This window comes from Phocoena sinus, chromosome 20, assembly GCF_008692025.1.
Source record: "Phocoena sinus isolate mPhoSin1 chromosome 20, mPhoSin1.pri, whole genome shotgun sequence".
Lineage (NCBI taxonomy): Eukaryota > Metazoa > Chordata > Mammalia > Artiodactyla > Phocoenidae > Phocoena > Phocoena sinus.
The window spans coordinates 30,967,914-30,982,735 of record NC_045782.1 but is presented as its reverse complement, the minus strand read 5'-3'; the positions used below and the strand labels follow the sequence as shown (position 1 = coordinate 30,982,735).

The 14,822-nt window shown below is 34.9% G+C and overlaps 1 protein-coding gene across 7 annotated transcripts in view; it reads left to right on the top strand.

The window, feature by feature from the left end:
• The window catches only part of BCAS3 (BCAS3 microtubule associated cell migration factor), a 578,866-nt gene that overhangs the window by 180,866 nt on the left and 383,178 nt on the right, over positions 1-14,822 (top strand). For all 7 annotated transcript variants that reach the window (XR_004347453.1, XM_032616301.1, XM_032616303.1 and 4 more), the window contains one exon: positions 13,127-13,260. Coding sequence is in view for 6 of the 7 variants with exons in the window: in XM_032616301.1 (XP_032472192.1) it covers positions 13,127-13,260 (134 nt within the window). In the remaining variant the exon portion in view is untranslated. The remainder of the gene's footprint in view (positions 1-13,126; positions 13,261-14,822) is intronic.

Sequence of the window (14,822 nt, the reverse complement as noted above, 5' to 3'; positions counted from 1 at the left end):
TTCTGTTGGCTATTTCTGCTTTCTCTGATAAAGATTACTTTTTTAAAGCATTTTTTTGATTGAAAGTATCTGTATTTTGCTCATAATTTTGAGAATATGTCAACTAGATATGATAGTTTAGTTCAGTAGTTATTTTTTCTTTCAGCAACTGTCGGCTCTCTTTCTTTATTCACAGCTTTTGACATTATTAATCTTAATCCTCTTGATTAGTTGGGTACAGAGTTGTACTTTTGTGGGGGTGGTATTCTAACCTGTCGCGCCAGCTCAAATTGAGCCCTTGAAAATTTTTCAAAAGGTTGCTGAGTTCTCCTTATCCTCACCTATCTTGGACCCCTCTTCCTCCTGCTGTTCTGCTCAAGGTGAGGGCAGCTAGTTTTACTTATTGAACTTTCAAATAGTATTTTTTACAACTTTATTATGTTCTTCATCGGTTTGTTATAGAGCAAGAACAATAGCCTCTTTTGATTTTATAAATCCATCCCAAAATCCTGCTCATTGGTCATTTGACATGTAAAATATTCTCTATGATACTAGGTTTAGACAATAACCTGTGTACATGTGTTAGTCATCTCAGGCTGCCAGAATGCAATACCATAGGCTCGGTGGCTTAAACAACAGAAATTTCTTTTCCCACAGTGATTGAGGCAGGAAGTCCAAGATCAAGTTTCCAGCTGATGGTTTCTACTGAGGTGTTTCTTCCTGGCTAAGAAATAGCCACCTTCTCGATGTGTCGTCACGTGGCCTTTCCTTGGTACAAGGGAGCAGGGAGAGAGACAGACAGACAGAAAAAGAGAGAGAGAGAGAGAGAGAGAGAGAGAGAGAGAGAGAGATCTCTGTGGTGTCTCTTCTTACCAGGATACTAATACTATCAGATCAGGGCCTCACCCTTATGACCTCATTTAAACTTAGTTACTTCCACAGAGACCACCCCCCCACACCCCCGATTCCACATATAGCCACACTGGGCTTTTAGCATTTCAATATAGGAATTTGGGGGCTGTACAGACATTTAGTCTGTAACAGTATGTATGAGAATCGTTCAGTTATTCTTGTTTTTAGAAAGTCTTGTTTGATCACAGCCCAATTCTAGGTTATTCTGTTCAACTGTGATTGTTGTATCATACTCCATGTTTACTTCCATTTTAAGATATTCACATATTTTATAAGAAATGTTAAATGTTAATGATACTTCCGTCTTTCAGCAACTTCCTTATTATTGAGTGTATTGTCGAAAAGTATTACAGCCTGGTACAAGTTTACTGCTTCAACCTGATCAACATTTTTCTTCCCATATTTGGCCATTCTAGTTATTTTTCAGCTCCTTAAACATGTTACATCATTTTACCTCTGCCTGGAAGCTTCTTTTCCCTGGCTCTTATTTATCTGTTGAACCCCATCTTAAGTATCACTTTGGGAAGACTTACCTGACCCTATGTAAAATATCATGTCACCCCTTCATCCTGCTACTTAATAAGGCAAGCTACTTAATCTGCTTGGATCACTCACAGTACTTCCGTTTCCTCATCAGTAGAATGAAGGCTATACTGGCATCTTAAACAATACTTAAAATATACTGAGACATTTATTGAAGTCTCAGTTGTTGTTGTTTTCATTATTATTAACCTCCCTCATCCTAGTTTTTATTTATATCCATCAAGAGTATCCTTTCAACATGTTTTCTGTTAGAGGTAAACTTTTATTTCGTCCCCAGGTATTATTAGCCTGGTAATTTTCACATAGTTGATAGTGAGTAAGTACACATTGAATAATTACATTAGTTAATTGTCTTTTTCTGTCATAGTAATTATGGGAAAACTCTGGCAGGGCAGAGATAAGGCATTAATTTAATGTAATTAGTCATTTGTTGAATAAAACCAACTTACTTCCAATTTGTGATTTGATCAAGAATTGTCTCCCTCCCTCAATTGTGGGATTATTCCATGATGCCAGTTATATTAAATGCAGATGCATATCACATGTAATTAATATTGAAATTAAATTTAAAATATCTTGCGGAAACTACATCATATTTGTGTGACTTGGTACGCTAGATTGGCATATTATTAATTGTATGGCATTTGACACCAAAGAAGATATGTATTTCTTTATTAATTAAATTGGAAATTAGAGATGTAAGGAAGAAATTGTCAACTCCTTGCAATCAGCCTGACGTTTCTCAAACAGACCTGTTGTCTTTAATTCGGCAAATAATTGATCTGCCTTCCAGAGGCGTTACTTCTGCCAACTGAGTAGCCTAGAGCTGTGAAGGGCAACACATCTACATTTTATTTTATTTTTATTTTATTTTATTTTATTTTATTTATTTATTTTTTGTGGTACGTGGGCCTCTCACTGTTGCGGCCTCTCCCGTTGCGCAGCACAGGCTCCGGACGCGCAGGCTCAGCGGCCATGGCTCACGGGCCCAGCCGCTCCGCGGCATGTGGGATCTTCCCAGACTGGGGCACAAACCCGTGTCCCCTGCATCGGCAGGCGGACTCTCAACCACTGCGCCACCAGGGAAGCCCCCACATCTACATTTAAAATAATTACCCTTCCTTGGCAGGGAAATTGCTTTTCCATCCATTAATAAGAGGAAAATGAACATTGGGTCTCTAGTAAAGTAGATTAAACATGTACCCCTTTGGATCCTTGACTGCATCTTTAACAGACTTGAAATTTTTCTGGTTACTTAAATGCTATATATCGAAAGGTGATGGTGGTCTTGGGTTAATCATTTAAAAAGTTGGATTTTTCTTTTTTGCACAGTTTTCCCCATTGATCATAGCAAGTTGTCAGAAAAATACCTTGTCTTGATTTTTTGTTAACGTCTATGCCTTGTAGATTTATAGAATTATGTGGCTTTAGATTTTTCCTCTCATGTGACAGCTTTGGTTTATTACTGTTAGTCAGTCATTCTATATCATTAACAATGCAAAAGCAGCTTGAAGAGTTTATTGCCAACCCCTCCCCCCCACCAACAAGGGGATGTTTCCATTAGAGGTCTGTAGTTACTCTCCTGTTTTTTCATCTTGTGAAGTGATGTCTTTTACTCATGTAATGGGTTGCTCCTTGGAGAATTTGTTGTCATCGCTCTGTTCATTGTGGTGCTAGGCTTGTATGAGAGTCAAACTTTTCACGTTTGATGTGCCATAAAGTACAGTAGGCACCATGCCTAGGGCCCACAATAATTTTAGGGTCCCACCAAAATGTTTCATTCCTTTTAAATGCAAAAAAAAATGTATATATATATATATATATATATATATATATATATATATATATAAACTTTTAGGTTGATAGAATGCCTTAATACATGTTTAAAACCAACAACAGTAGTCATAAAATATTTTTTTCCTGGAGGGGTTGGGGGGGGTCCACGAAGGCAAAATTGTCCAGAGCCCACGAAAGTGCTAATCCAGCTTTGGAATCCTACATGTCCACTAGTAAGGAGGGGCCCTGCTCCTTCACTGCCACCACTGCCACAGCAAAGATGCTCAATTAATACTGAATGAACTAATAAAAGATGTGAATGCATACAGTGGCATACTGTGTAAAAACATGAAGTAAATATATATGCCTGTAACACTATAGCTACAACAACAATATAGACCCAGTATTAAATTTTGAAGAAGGTAAAGAAGGATATCTATAACCAAGTACATACAGGCAAAGTAGCCAAGGTTGAATTAAACTTTTTAAAGGACAACTTTAAAACAGTAAAGTACTTGAATATTGTTGTCCCTTCTCCTTTCCACTCTTCTAGAATGCTCTGACCCTCCCCTAGCTTCAGGCTTGTTTCAGTTTCCTCTTTCAGATTGGTCTATATTCTTGCCATATATTAAATATTTTTTTATTCAACATTTTGAACAGTACTCTGAAAACAGTTTAAGTATTTTTCAAGGATAAGCATATTTCAAAGGACATATATTAAATTCAGTATGGTGAGTGCCTATTGTGGGAAAGGATGGGAGTGGGTGCAGGGATGGCGGAAGAGAAGGAAAATGTGAAAGCAGCAGTCTATTCAAAATTAATAAATATAATCTTAACAAAGTCTTACCAATAGCATAGAAAAAATAAAATTATTATTTAATTAAAAATGAACTAAGTTCACTCCCCCCAATCCCATACCTCCATTATTTCATGGGAGGTTTTTTTATTGTTCTTGTTATTGGTCTCTCTTTTTTTTTCAAGTCATATCTTTTTTTTTTTAAGTCATATCTTTTTGATGGGCTAAGAAGCCATTGTATTTGTCTATATAGATATAGACCTATTTTCTAATATTTGCTACGTTTGCAAATATACCCAAAATAAAAGTGTTAAGTGATGACCAAATTTTATCTTCCATCTAATCATTATGTGTTACATCGTTTCTGATCTCCCCTGTTAGAACCCTGAATGAAATCTGTTATATTTTCACATATACACAGTGGAATTCATGAATAATGGTGTTTTGACCACTCATTTGGCCACGCTGAACATCTGAGACTTGTAGACCTCTTTCTTGACTCCTCACTATGTATCTGTATTTCTTATACATCTCTCTATGACTGCTATGTTCTTTCTTTATTTTTTGGTGTTTTTTTTTTTTCCCCCATAGGGCTAGTGTTTTAACTCTCTAACTTCTCCCTTTAGCATCTTTATCTTTTCCCTCTCTTCTTTCACTGTAGATAAAACCACCAATGTTATCTTGTTTCCTCACTCTTATTATTGTTTTGGTTCGTCTTCATTTTTATTGAACTGTAGTTATATGGTACAGATTGTACAAATCTTAAGTGTATAGCTTGGTGATTTTCTAACTATATATATATCTACACACACACACACACACACACACACACACACACACACACACACACACATAAACTCCAACCAGAAAATTTTAAAGTTCTGTTTCATACATCTGTGAAGTATATCAAATGGCATTCCTTTGGAAATTCCTAAATTTCCAAATTTACCTTTCAATTTATATCTTACAGGCTTAATACATAAAATATGTCTTCTAAGCAGACTGATCTGTCTACCAAAATCCTATTAACCTCAATTCGCAATGTATTTTATCATGAACTTGTAGCAATGATTGTCTGTGACATTGATTTAGTATTGCTGTGTGTGTGTGTGTGTGTGTGTGCGTGTGTGTTTATCTGTATCTGTGTATATAATTTTTCTTTGAGGATGGTAGCATTGTGTTGGTACATAAGAATGTTCCCAAGGTAACTGCTTTATCTAAAAATTTTACATTTTTGCCATCCTAGTGACCTTCTATGTTGTGATGTTACAATTATATGGTGAGAAAACTCATTAATTCAATTATGGTAGAAAACCATGTTTTCATAAAAATGTTTTATCACTGTTGTGCTTTGATATCCTGTGAGTGTTTTGTGTTAATATTGTTCACTAATAGTTAGCTTTATTAAAAGCGAATGTTTAAACCAAAAATAATCAATGGAAGCTTATTCTAAAATAATATGGAGATTCAGAGGATCTAAAATAGTCAAATCAATCTTGAAAAAGATGAGTAAATTTTAAAAACTGAAACTACCTAAATTTCTCACTTACTTGATAAATCTACAGTAATGTAGAAAAGATGGTTTTGGGTAAATATAGTCATAGATGGATGGAATAGAATCCAGGAATTGATCAAACACTTATGGTCACTTGATTTTAGACCAAAGTGTCACGTAATTTGTTAGGGATAGCATAGTTTTCTCAACAAATGGTGCTAGAGCGCCTGGCATATCCATTTGGGAAAAAATAAACTTTTCTTTAACACCATACACAAAAATTTAACTCAAAATCAATCAGAGACTTAATTTAAAACCTGAAACTATAAACCTTCAAAAAGAAAACAGAAGGATTATATTATTGTGCCAGGAGGGATAGGGGAAGGTTTCTTAGATAGGACACCAAAAAAACAAACCGTCAGATTGGTCTTCATTAAACCTTTTAGGATACACACGGTTAAGCAAATGAAGTGGGGTGCCATAAACTGGGAGAAAATATTTGAGATAAATATACACATGTATAAGTTTATATGTATTTTATAATGTAATATAAATATACTTTAAATGTATATAAAATAAAGACCAAACAATTTAAAATGGGCAAAAGATTTGAACAATCATGTCACAAAAGAAAATATGTAAATAGCCACTTAGCACCCCAACATCACTGATCACCAAGGAACATAGCATATGTAAACCACAAGAAACCACCAAGTGCTCACTGAAGTGATTAAATTTAAAAAGAGTGGCAATACCAAATGTTGCAAAATTATGGAGTTCACGGGAAGGTAAGATGATAAACAGCCGCTTTGGAAAAATGTTTTCCCAGTTTCTTATACAGTTAAGTGTACATATGACCCAGCAGTTCCCCTCCTAGATATTCACCTAATAGAAATGAAAACATATGTCCACAGAGTGACTTGTACTTGAATCTCCACAACAGCCAAAAACAAGAATCAACTGCTTAATGGATATATAATTGTCATATATCCATATAATGGAACACTACTCAATAATATAAATAAGTGCACGGACTACTCTTACTTGTAGTGAATAGGTTTAGCAAAATATTACATGATTCCATTACATGAAATGCTCAAGTAGGCAATATTAATTCATAATGACAGAAAGCCAATCAGTGGTAGCCTGGGGCCAGGCAATGGGGACGGGATGGACTGCAAGTGGACACAAGGGAATTTTTTCACATGTTCTCTATCTTGATTATGGTAGTAGCTGCAGAGGTATACATACTTGTCATAGTCATTAAACTGTACACTTTAAATGAGTGTGTTTTATATAAATTACACATTAATAAAGGTTAATACAGTTTCAAAATTATTCTGGCTTGTGACAAGAAATATATCCAGCCACTTGGAACAATAAGGATATACATAGACATTTACCACTTTTCCTCTATGTCTGTTGGATGAATAAACTGTTGAAAGTAATGACTACTAGAATATTTACCTATTGGATATGGCCAAAGATGTCTTTAGAAGCTTAACAATTTCATGATGCAAAATGAAAGGAAGAAAATAATTATTTAAATGAAGATGTTAGGACATTTAAAGATTACAAACTTTAATAATTTTTAAGTTTCCATCTGTATAAGTATTGATGGGGGAGTATTAAATTCACAAGAGTTAATACTAAAACATACAATTATTTATGAGTGATTAATCTGAATTCCTGTAAAGATTTCTATATGACCCAGCATATGTCTCTTTTTGGAGAGAGTGTGAATAGCTCGTAATTTGTCTTCCAGTTCATATGTGTGTATTTGATAAAGAACCGTACAATTAGGTAGGTGTTATAAATAGTATATAGCAAAAAAGGCTTCCCTACTCATGTTTCCAAGATTTTATAGCATATGCCCAGTCAAGGTTTGCTACTCTTTAATTTTGCCTTTCGGGTTAACCAGCTGACGCCCAGTTGAAAAGACTTATGTTCTTATGAGGCCGCAAAAGCCTTAATGTTCAGTCTCCAGCTACCTCAGATTTTGGAGAACACCATGTACCATCAGCAGCTTTAGTCCCCACCCTCTAATGCTAACGCTCATCTATCAAACTTAAGGCTGAGAGTGAAGGAGAGGAAGCTTCCAGATAAACATACAGCAGCGCCTAAACAGCTAATCACTCTAGGCTTCCGCTTCCAGGCCCTATAATTAGAAGTCCTTCTTTTCCTTGTATTCCCAGATGACGCAAATGCTTTTTGTGGCTTGGCACCTCATCTGGGGCGTGGGTTTAGTTTATGGCCAGGCTAGAGTCTGGTTTAGTCTTCTGATGCTGCATAAATAGTTCTCAAGCCACAGTCTACTCTGTACAAGTCTTTCCTTTTATGTATATCTGCTTTTTAACTTGTTTTCTAGAAAAAAGAAGCTTGTCATTTCTCCCAGCAGATGTGCAAAAGAGGAAATTATAAATTAAAAGAAAGCATGTTATTGGTATAGTACTATACTAGCTATTTCTTCCTTTTCTCTCTACTTTTTAAAAATTAAAAAAAAATTGTTTTAAAGTTTTGTCAAAAAAGTGAGCTCATTGTTGGATTATAGAAGCCACATTTTCATGGAGAAGTGGAAAAAGAAAACTTTTGAGACAGGATACACAGGCGATAATAAGGATAAATTTTCAAAGGACTAATTCTCTAAAAATTTCAATTTGTTTTGCATATTAGAAACCAAACAGATATTGATGTCAGTTTGAAAAACTAGGAGCACGTTGAAAAGTTTCCATCTGTGATTATTTTTCATATGCAAGACAATAATAGTTTTGATTTGCTTAATAGGGACTACTATTTGAATGCTAATTACGAGTAAAATATTGATATGCTAATAAAAGAAACCAAGTGAAGTTTATGTTCAGTAGATGAGTAATATATAAATATAAGTTCATCACATTTGCTGTTAGAATGTTTCCACTGAATTGTTTGTCATATGCAGAAAATAATTTTGTGGGAATATGGAATTGGAACATAGCAGTAGAATTGTGATAATACAAACTTACCATAACTAAGCAAAAAGTAGGAGTCAAATACTGTCCACAAAAAAGAACATGTCCCATCTTAGAAATGTATTGTTTGAATAACAACAACAATATGGAAGGAATATTAAGTATGTCAGTGACCTCATGATGATAGCTAGGCATAGAGTGGGTGGCAGTGTTATATAAAATGTTAGCGATTTGAAGTAGATCTCAATAAATGACACTTTCATCATCTAAAATGTATTCTCTTGGAAATAGCCAAGACACTGTCATCTAATATTGCTATGTTTTAATCTAATGTAGTGACTAGAGCTATACCTTATGTTAGCCAATAAATAGCAAACTCAAATATACTTCATCTTCCCATATAAATGCCTATTTTATCTTTCCACAGGTGCTTAATATTCTTTCATAATCTTTTCTTTCAGCAAAGAAAAGTTTTAGGAATTAAAAAATATGATTCTGCTTCTGTTTCCCACAGAAAACAAATAAAAATTCTGGACAAAATATTAACAAACACACACAAATTTAAATATGTGTATTATAATCTCTGGAACAACTAGTAAAAACCAATAGACAAATTAAAATTGGATATTAAAAACAGTGAAATTATCCAAAAATGGGAAGGAAGCAAGAGCAGATAAATAAACAAAGATCAAAAACAAGGGTACAACTTAAAATATATAACCAACAAGGACCTATATATTGCACAGGGAACTCTGCTCGATATTCAGTAATAAATTAAATGGGAAAATAACTTGAAAAAGAATAGATACATATATAGGTATAACTGAATGACTTTGCTGTACACCTGAAACTAACACAACATTGTGAATCAACAGTACTCCAATATAAAACAAAAATTTTTTAAAAAGGAAAAAAAACCAAGGGTATAATCAGAAAAAAGGGTACAATAAAAAAATAACAAAATGGTAGATGTAAATTCAACTAAATGTGAATGATGTACAAACAGCAATTAAAAGTCTGAGATTGGAATAAAAAAACCCAGAACTAGATCCCGATGATTGTCCAAAACACAGTCATTTTATAATATATTGATTGTGAAAGCAAAATAATAAAAAAGTGTGTACCATGCATATACCAGTCAAAGCAAATGGTGATATCAATATCAGAAAAAGTTTACTTCAGAACAAGGGAAATATTAGGGTTAAAATGGGACATTATGATAAAAGAGGTAATTCACCAAGAACTCATAATAATCCTAAGTGTGTATGGACTTAAAAAAAGTAGGTCTGGGGCTTCCCTGGTGGCACAGTGGTTAAGAATCCGCCTGCCAATGCAGGGGACACAGGTTTGAGCCCTGGTCCGGGAAGATCCCACGTGCCGCGGAGCAACTAAGCCCGTGTGCCACAACTACTGAGCCTGTGGTCTAGAGCCCACGAGCCACAACTACTGAGCCCACGTGCCACAACTACTGAAGCCTGCATGCCTAGAGCCTAGTGCTCCGCCACAAGAGAAGCCACCACAATGAGAAGCCCGTGCACCACAACCAAGAGTAGCCCCCGCTCACTGCAACTAGAGAAAGCCTGTGCTCAGCAACAAAGACCCAACACAGCCATAAATAAATAAATAAGTAAATTTATATTAAAAAAAAAAGGTCTGATATTTAGGGAGCTTATATAACTGGGAAAAAATGCATATTTATGATTATGCTTGGAGATGTTGACTTCTACACAGTAATAGAACACGAAAGCAGGCAATCAATAAGTAAGGATGTTGAAGATCCAAATAACACTATCAATTAAATTAAATTGACACTGGTAAGACACACCAGGTGTTCAAGTGTACATTGAACAGTTACCAAGATATATCATTCTGAGACATAAAACTAATTTCTTGTCGTAATGGAATTAAACTAGAAATCAATATATGAATGATACCTGGAAGATACCCAAACATTTGGAAACTAAAAAACATATCTTCCTGACACAGTAATCTAAGCTTCAACCTTAAGAAACTTGAAAAAAGAAAGAGGAAATATAACTCAAGCAAGTAAAATGAAGGATATAGTAGTAGAAGGTCATTATAGCAAAAGGAGGAAGATAAGAGAAATCAGTGAAATGGAAAAGAGAAAACCAATGACACCAAAATGGTTTCTTTGAAAAGATCTAGCTAGACTGCCAAGAAAAGAAGAGAAAGGACACAAATTTTCGGTATCGTGAATGAAAAAGTGTGCTAAAGACCCTACAGACGGTATGCTTGAGTTATAGAGAGTAATTACTCCAAGAAGAAAAATTACATGTTACATTTTAAATTAACAAAATTTAAATTAAAGAGAAATTAAATTATTATAAATATCTAAAAATCTTCACACACACACACACAAAGGCCCAAATAGTTTTACTGGCAAATTCTACTGGAAATTTATTTAAGTATTTCTTCTAGAAAATAAAAGGAACCTTCTGCAACAAGACCAGCTTTACCCTGATACCAGAAATAGACGAACAGATTATTAGAGAAGAAAACTACAAATCAATATCCCTCAGGAACACAGTCACGAAAATCAACAAAATTTTAGCTAATTCAGTGCAGCAGCATATAATAAAGGATTTTGACCAAGTGGAGTTTATCCCAGGAATGCAAGATTGTTCCACACTTGATAACTTTTCATTATTAAAATTTACCATATTAATTGACCAAAGAAGAAAAACGAGGTAATCATCTCATAGGTGCAGAAAAGCACTAGAAAAATTTGACATCTGTTTATTATTTAAAACTCCCAACAAATTACAAGTAGAAAGGAATGTCCTTAACTTGATACAGGGCATTTACAAAAAATCTACAGCTGGCATCGTACTTAAAGATTGAATACTTTCTCCTAAAATATGAAACAAGGCATGAATATTGCTTCTCACCATTCCTGTTTACCTCAGCAAATGTAGTAAGTCAAGGAAAAGAAAAAAAAGGCGTGCGGTTTGGAAAGGAAAAAAATCAAACTATGTCTATTCACATATTATATGTTTGGAAAGAAAATTCCATGTAATCTACATAAAAACTCCTAGAATTGGCAGACTATATAGGTATGCACACATGTATATATAAATGTCAATTATATCTCTATATACTAACAAGGAAAAATTGATAATTGAAATAGAGTACCATTTATAGTAACTCTAAGAAAATATATTTATAATCAATGTGCTGAACAAGAAAAAAGAAGTCAGAGAACACACATATCAAGAAAATGAGGTGTTGGGGCTTCCCTGGTGGTACAGTGGTTAAGAATCCGCCTGCCAGTGCAGGGGACATGGGTTCGAGTCCTGGTCTGGGAAGATCCCACATGCCATGGAGCAAAGAAGCCCGTGCACCACAACTACTGGGCCTGCATTCTAGAACCTGCGAGCCACAACTACTGAACCCACATGCCACAACTACTGAAGCTTACATGTCTAAAGCCCGTGCTCTGTAACAAGAGAAGCCACTGCAATGAGAAGCCTGCATACCTCAAAGAAGAGTGGCTCCTGCTTGCCACAACTAGAGAAAGCCCACGCACAGCAATGAAGACCCAACACAGCCAAAAATAAATAAATAAATATTTTAAAAATTAAAGAAATATGAAGTGTTCATAGATCAGAAGAATCAATATTGTTAAGATGTCCATTATCACCATTGTAGATATCAAAAAGCTAAATCGGTGTTTGGAAAGGCAAAGGAATTGGAATAGCTAAAACAATCTTGAAAAAGGTCAGAAAACAAGGACTTGCTTTACTTGATTTCAAAGTTTCCGTCAAAGTTACCATAAAATAAGAAAGTGTGGTATTAATGAAAGTATAGACATAGAAATCAATGGAACAGAATAGAACTTCCGGAAAAAGAACTACACAAATATAGCCAGTTGATCTTTGGCATGTTGACAGTGGATTTAGAGTAGATTAAACATTTAATGGGTAAAGAATAGTCTCTTCAAGTAATCCTGCTGAAACAATTGGACATTATTTGCAAAAAAATTTAATTTGTCTTATACCTCACATTTTATACAAAAATTAACGCAAAATGGATGATAGACCTAAAGGTTAAATACAAAACTGAGAAATTGGACAGGAAAACAAAATTTTTGTGACCTTGTGTTGGGCACAGAATTCTTAGCTATGACATCTCATCAAAATTTGCTTTGTGAAAGACACTGTTGGGGATTTAGGTAAATATTATGCTGGAGTAGAAACAAGTTTTAAACTGGTGAATTGAGTAGGATATTACTAGTTGTAGTAGTAGATAAATTGGAACTTATAATTCAGGTTTTGAGAAATGGAAAAAGTGGAAGTGGGTTTAATTCCATGGAGGAAAGTCTTTTGCATTCTTTGTTATCAGATTTGCTATCTGAAAATGCTTGTGAACTCTGTAAGTTCAGGCATTTAAACTTTTCTCTGCCAGTTGTATGAGAACATCACAAAACCTGGATATGTAGTATGTCACTATGCTTGTATACTGATGTGGTGTTAGGTTTTGTATTCCCGTAGGAAAAAGATCCTGCGTTTTAATTTTTTTATTTTGGGAAGTTTCTTATATACTTGGTCATTTTTTTCCCTTTGGTAATATTTTAAATCATGATTAATGCTTTGTGAAAATATTTCATCCACATACATAATGGTTTATATTTTTACCCTTTTTTGGTGTGTCCTTTAGGAATGCTTCTAGTCACGACAGATACCCTTGGCCATGACTTCCATGTCTTCCAAATTTTGACTCATCCTTGGTCCTCATCACAAAGTGCTGTCCATCATCTGTATACTCTTCACAGGGGAGAAACTGAAGCCAAAGTAAGTTGTATATTTTTCAGAAGATGTTTTCTTTGTGTAATATGACATCTAATCCAGCTGGTTATTTGTATCATATTGGAGCTTAACGTTAATGTTAGTGAGGTCATATTGTTCTTTGGACTGGGTCAGATAATTAAGAGTTTTTATCCTTTTTTGATCCAGTAAATATATAAGCAGTAGGTAAACAATTCAATGAATGTTGATAAGACAGAAGTTCCATTTTTCCTTCTCCCCCTACCATAATACCATTTCTAGCCTCAGAGGAAACGCTGTCATCCATATGATAGCCATCTCTCCAGACCTTCTCCTAGGCATTTTGATTCTATACATGCATACATACACACACACATACATGTAAATACATACATATTCACATATACCAGAAAATAATCGAGTTTTATAATGTATATAACTTATATGCATAGTATTCAGTGGTATGCTGGAGCCAGCTCACAGTTGCTAGTGAGAATCAGTTATGCACATCTAGCCCCAATTCTGGATGTAGTGACATTATATTGGTAGATTGAAATCATCCACGTTAGGAGTGGTTACGCAATGAAAATCAGCAACACTAAAAATCAGGGCTATTTTTTCTTTAGGGAGCCAGTTTTTTTTTTTTTTTTTTTTTTTTTTTTTATGCGTTACGCGGGCCTCTCACTGTTGTGGCCTCTCCCGTTGCGGAGGACAGGCTCCGGACGCGCAGGCTCAGCGGCCATGGCTCACGGGCCCAGCCGCTCCGCGGCATGTGGGATCCTCCCAGACCGGGGCACGAACCCGTGTCCCCTGCATCGGCAGGCGGACTCTCAACCACTGCGCCACCAGGGAAGCCCTAGGGAGCCAGTTTTTAACATTTACCAGCACATCACTGCTCACATATGCATGCGCGTGCATGCACACACACATGCACACACACATGCATACACACACATCCATATATATAATTTAATGAGCATTTGAATTAAGTACCATGCCGAGTGTATTACATGTATTTAATGCTCTTAGTATCACTTGGTAGATACTGAGATGTTTTTTAATAGCCTTAAATCCCAAATACTCTTTCACAGAGCCTGTGGGTATGCATATACCAGTACACTTCTGTATATAGTTTATTCTGAAAGATAGCTCATTGACCCAGAAACATTTATTGACTAGTCCATTCTTTCCCAGTAGTCTAAAATGTTGTTTTTCATGACTTTGCATTAAATTTTCTATAATAGAATGAAACATCTTTAATATATATAAACCCATGATTTATAATGATACTTAAAAATTAAAAACAAGGTATTGGACATTACTATATGTTGCTTGTTTGCAAACTCATTATTCTAAAAATTGATAATTAAAGTACCCTGCCTTTCTTGTATCAATTTAATAAGATGACCAAGTAGTTGATGAGGGAAGGTTTTTCCTTATTGAAGCATTTCAGAATAAAAGATGTTGGAAATTAGACTTATTTTGTTGGTCATTTTATAATATATACATTATGGTATGCACCTGAAACTAATGTCACTGTCAGTTGTACCTCAGTTTTTAAAAAAGGTAGAAATAGAAGAATCACTGTG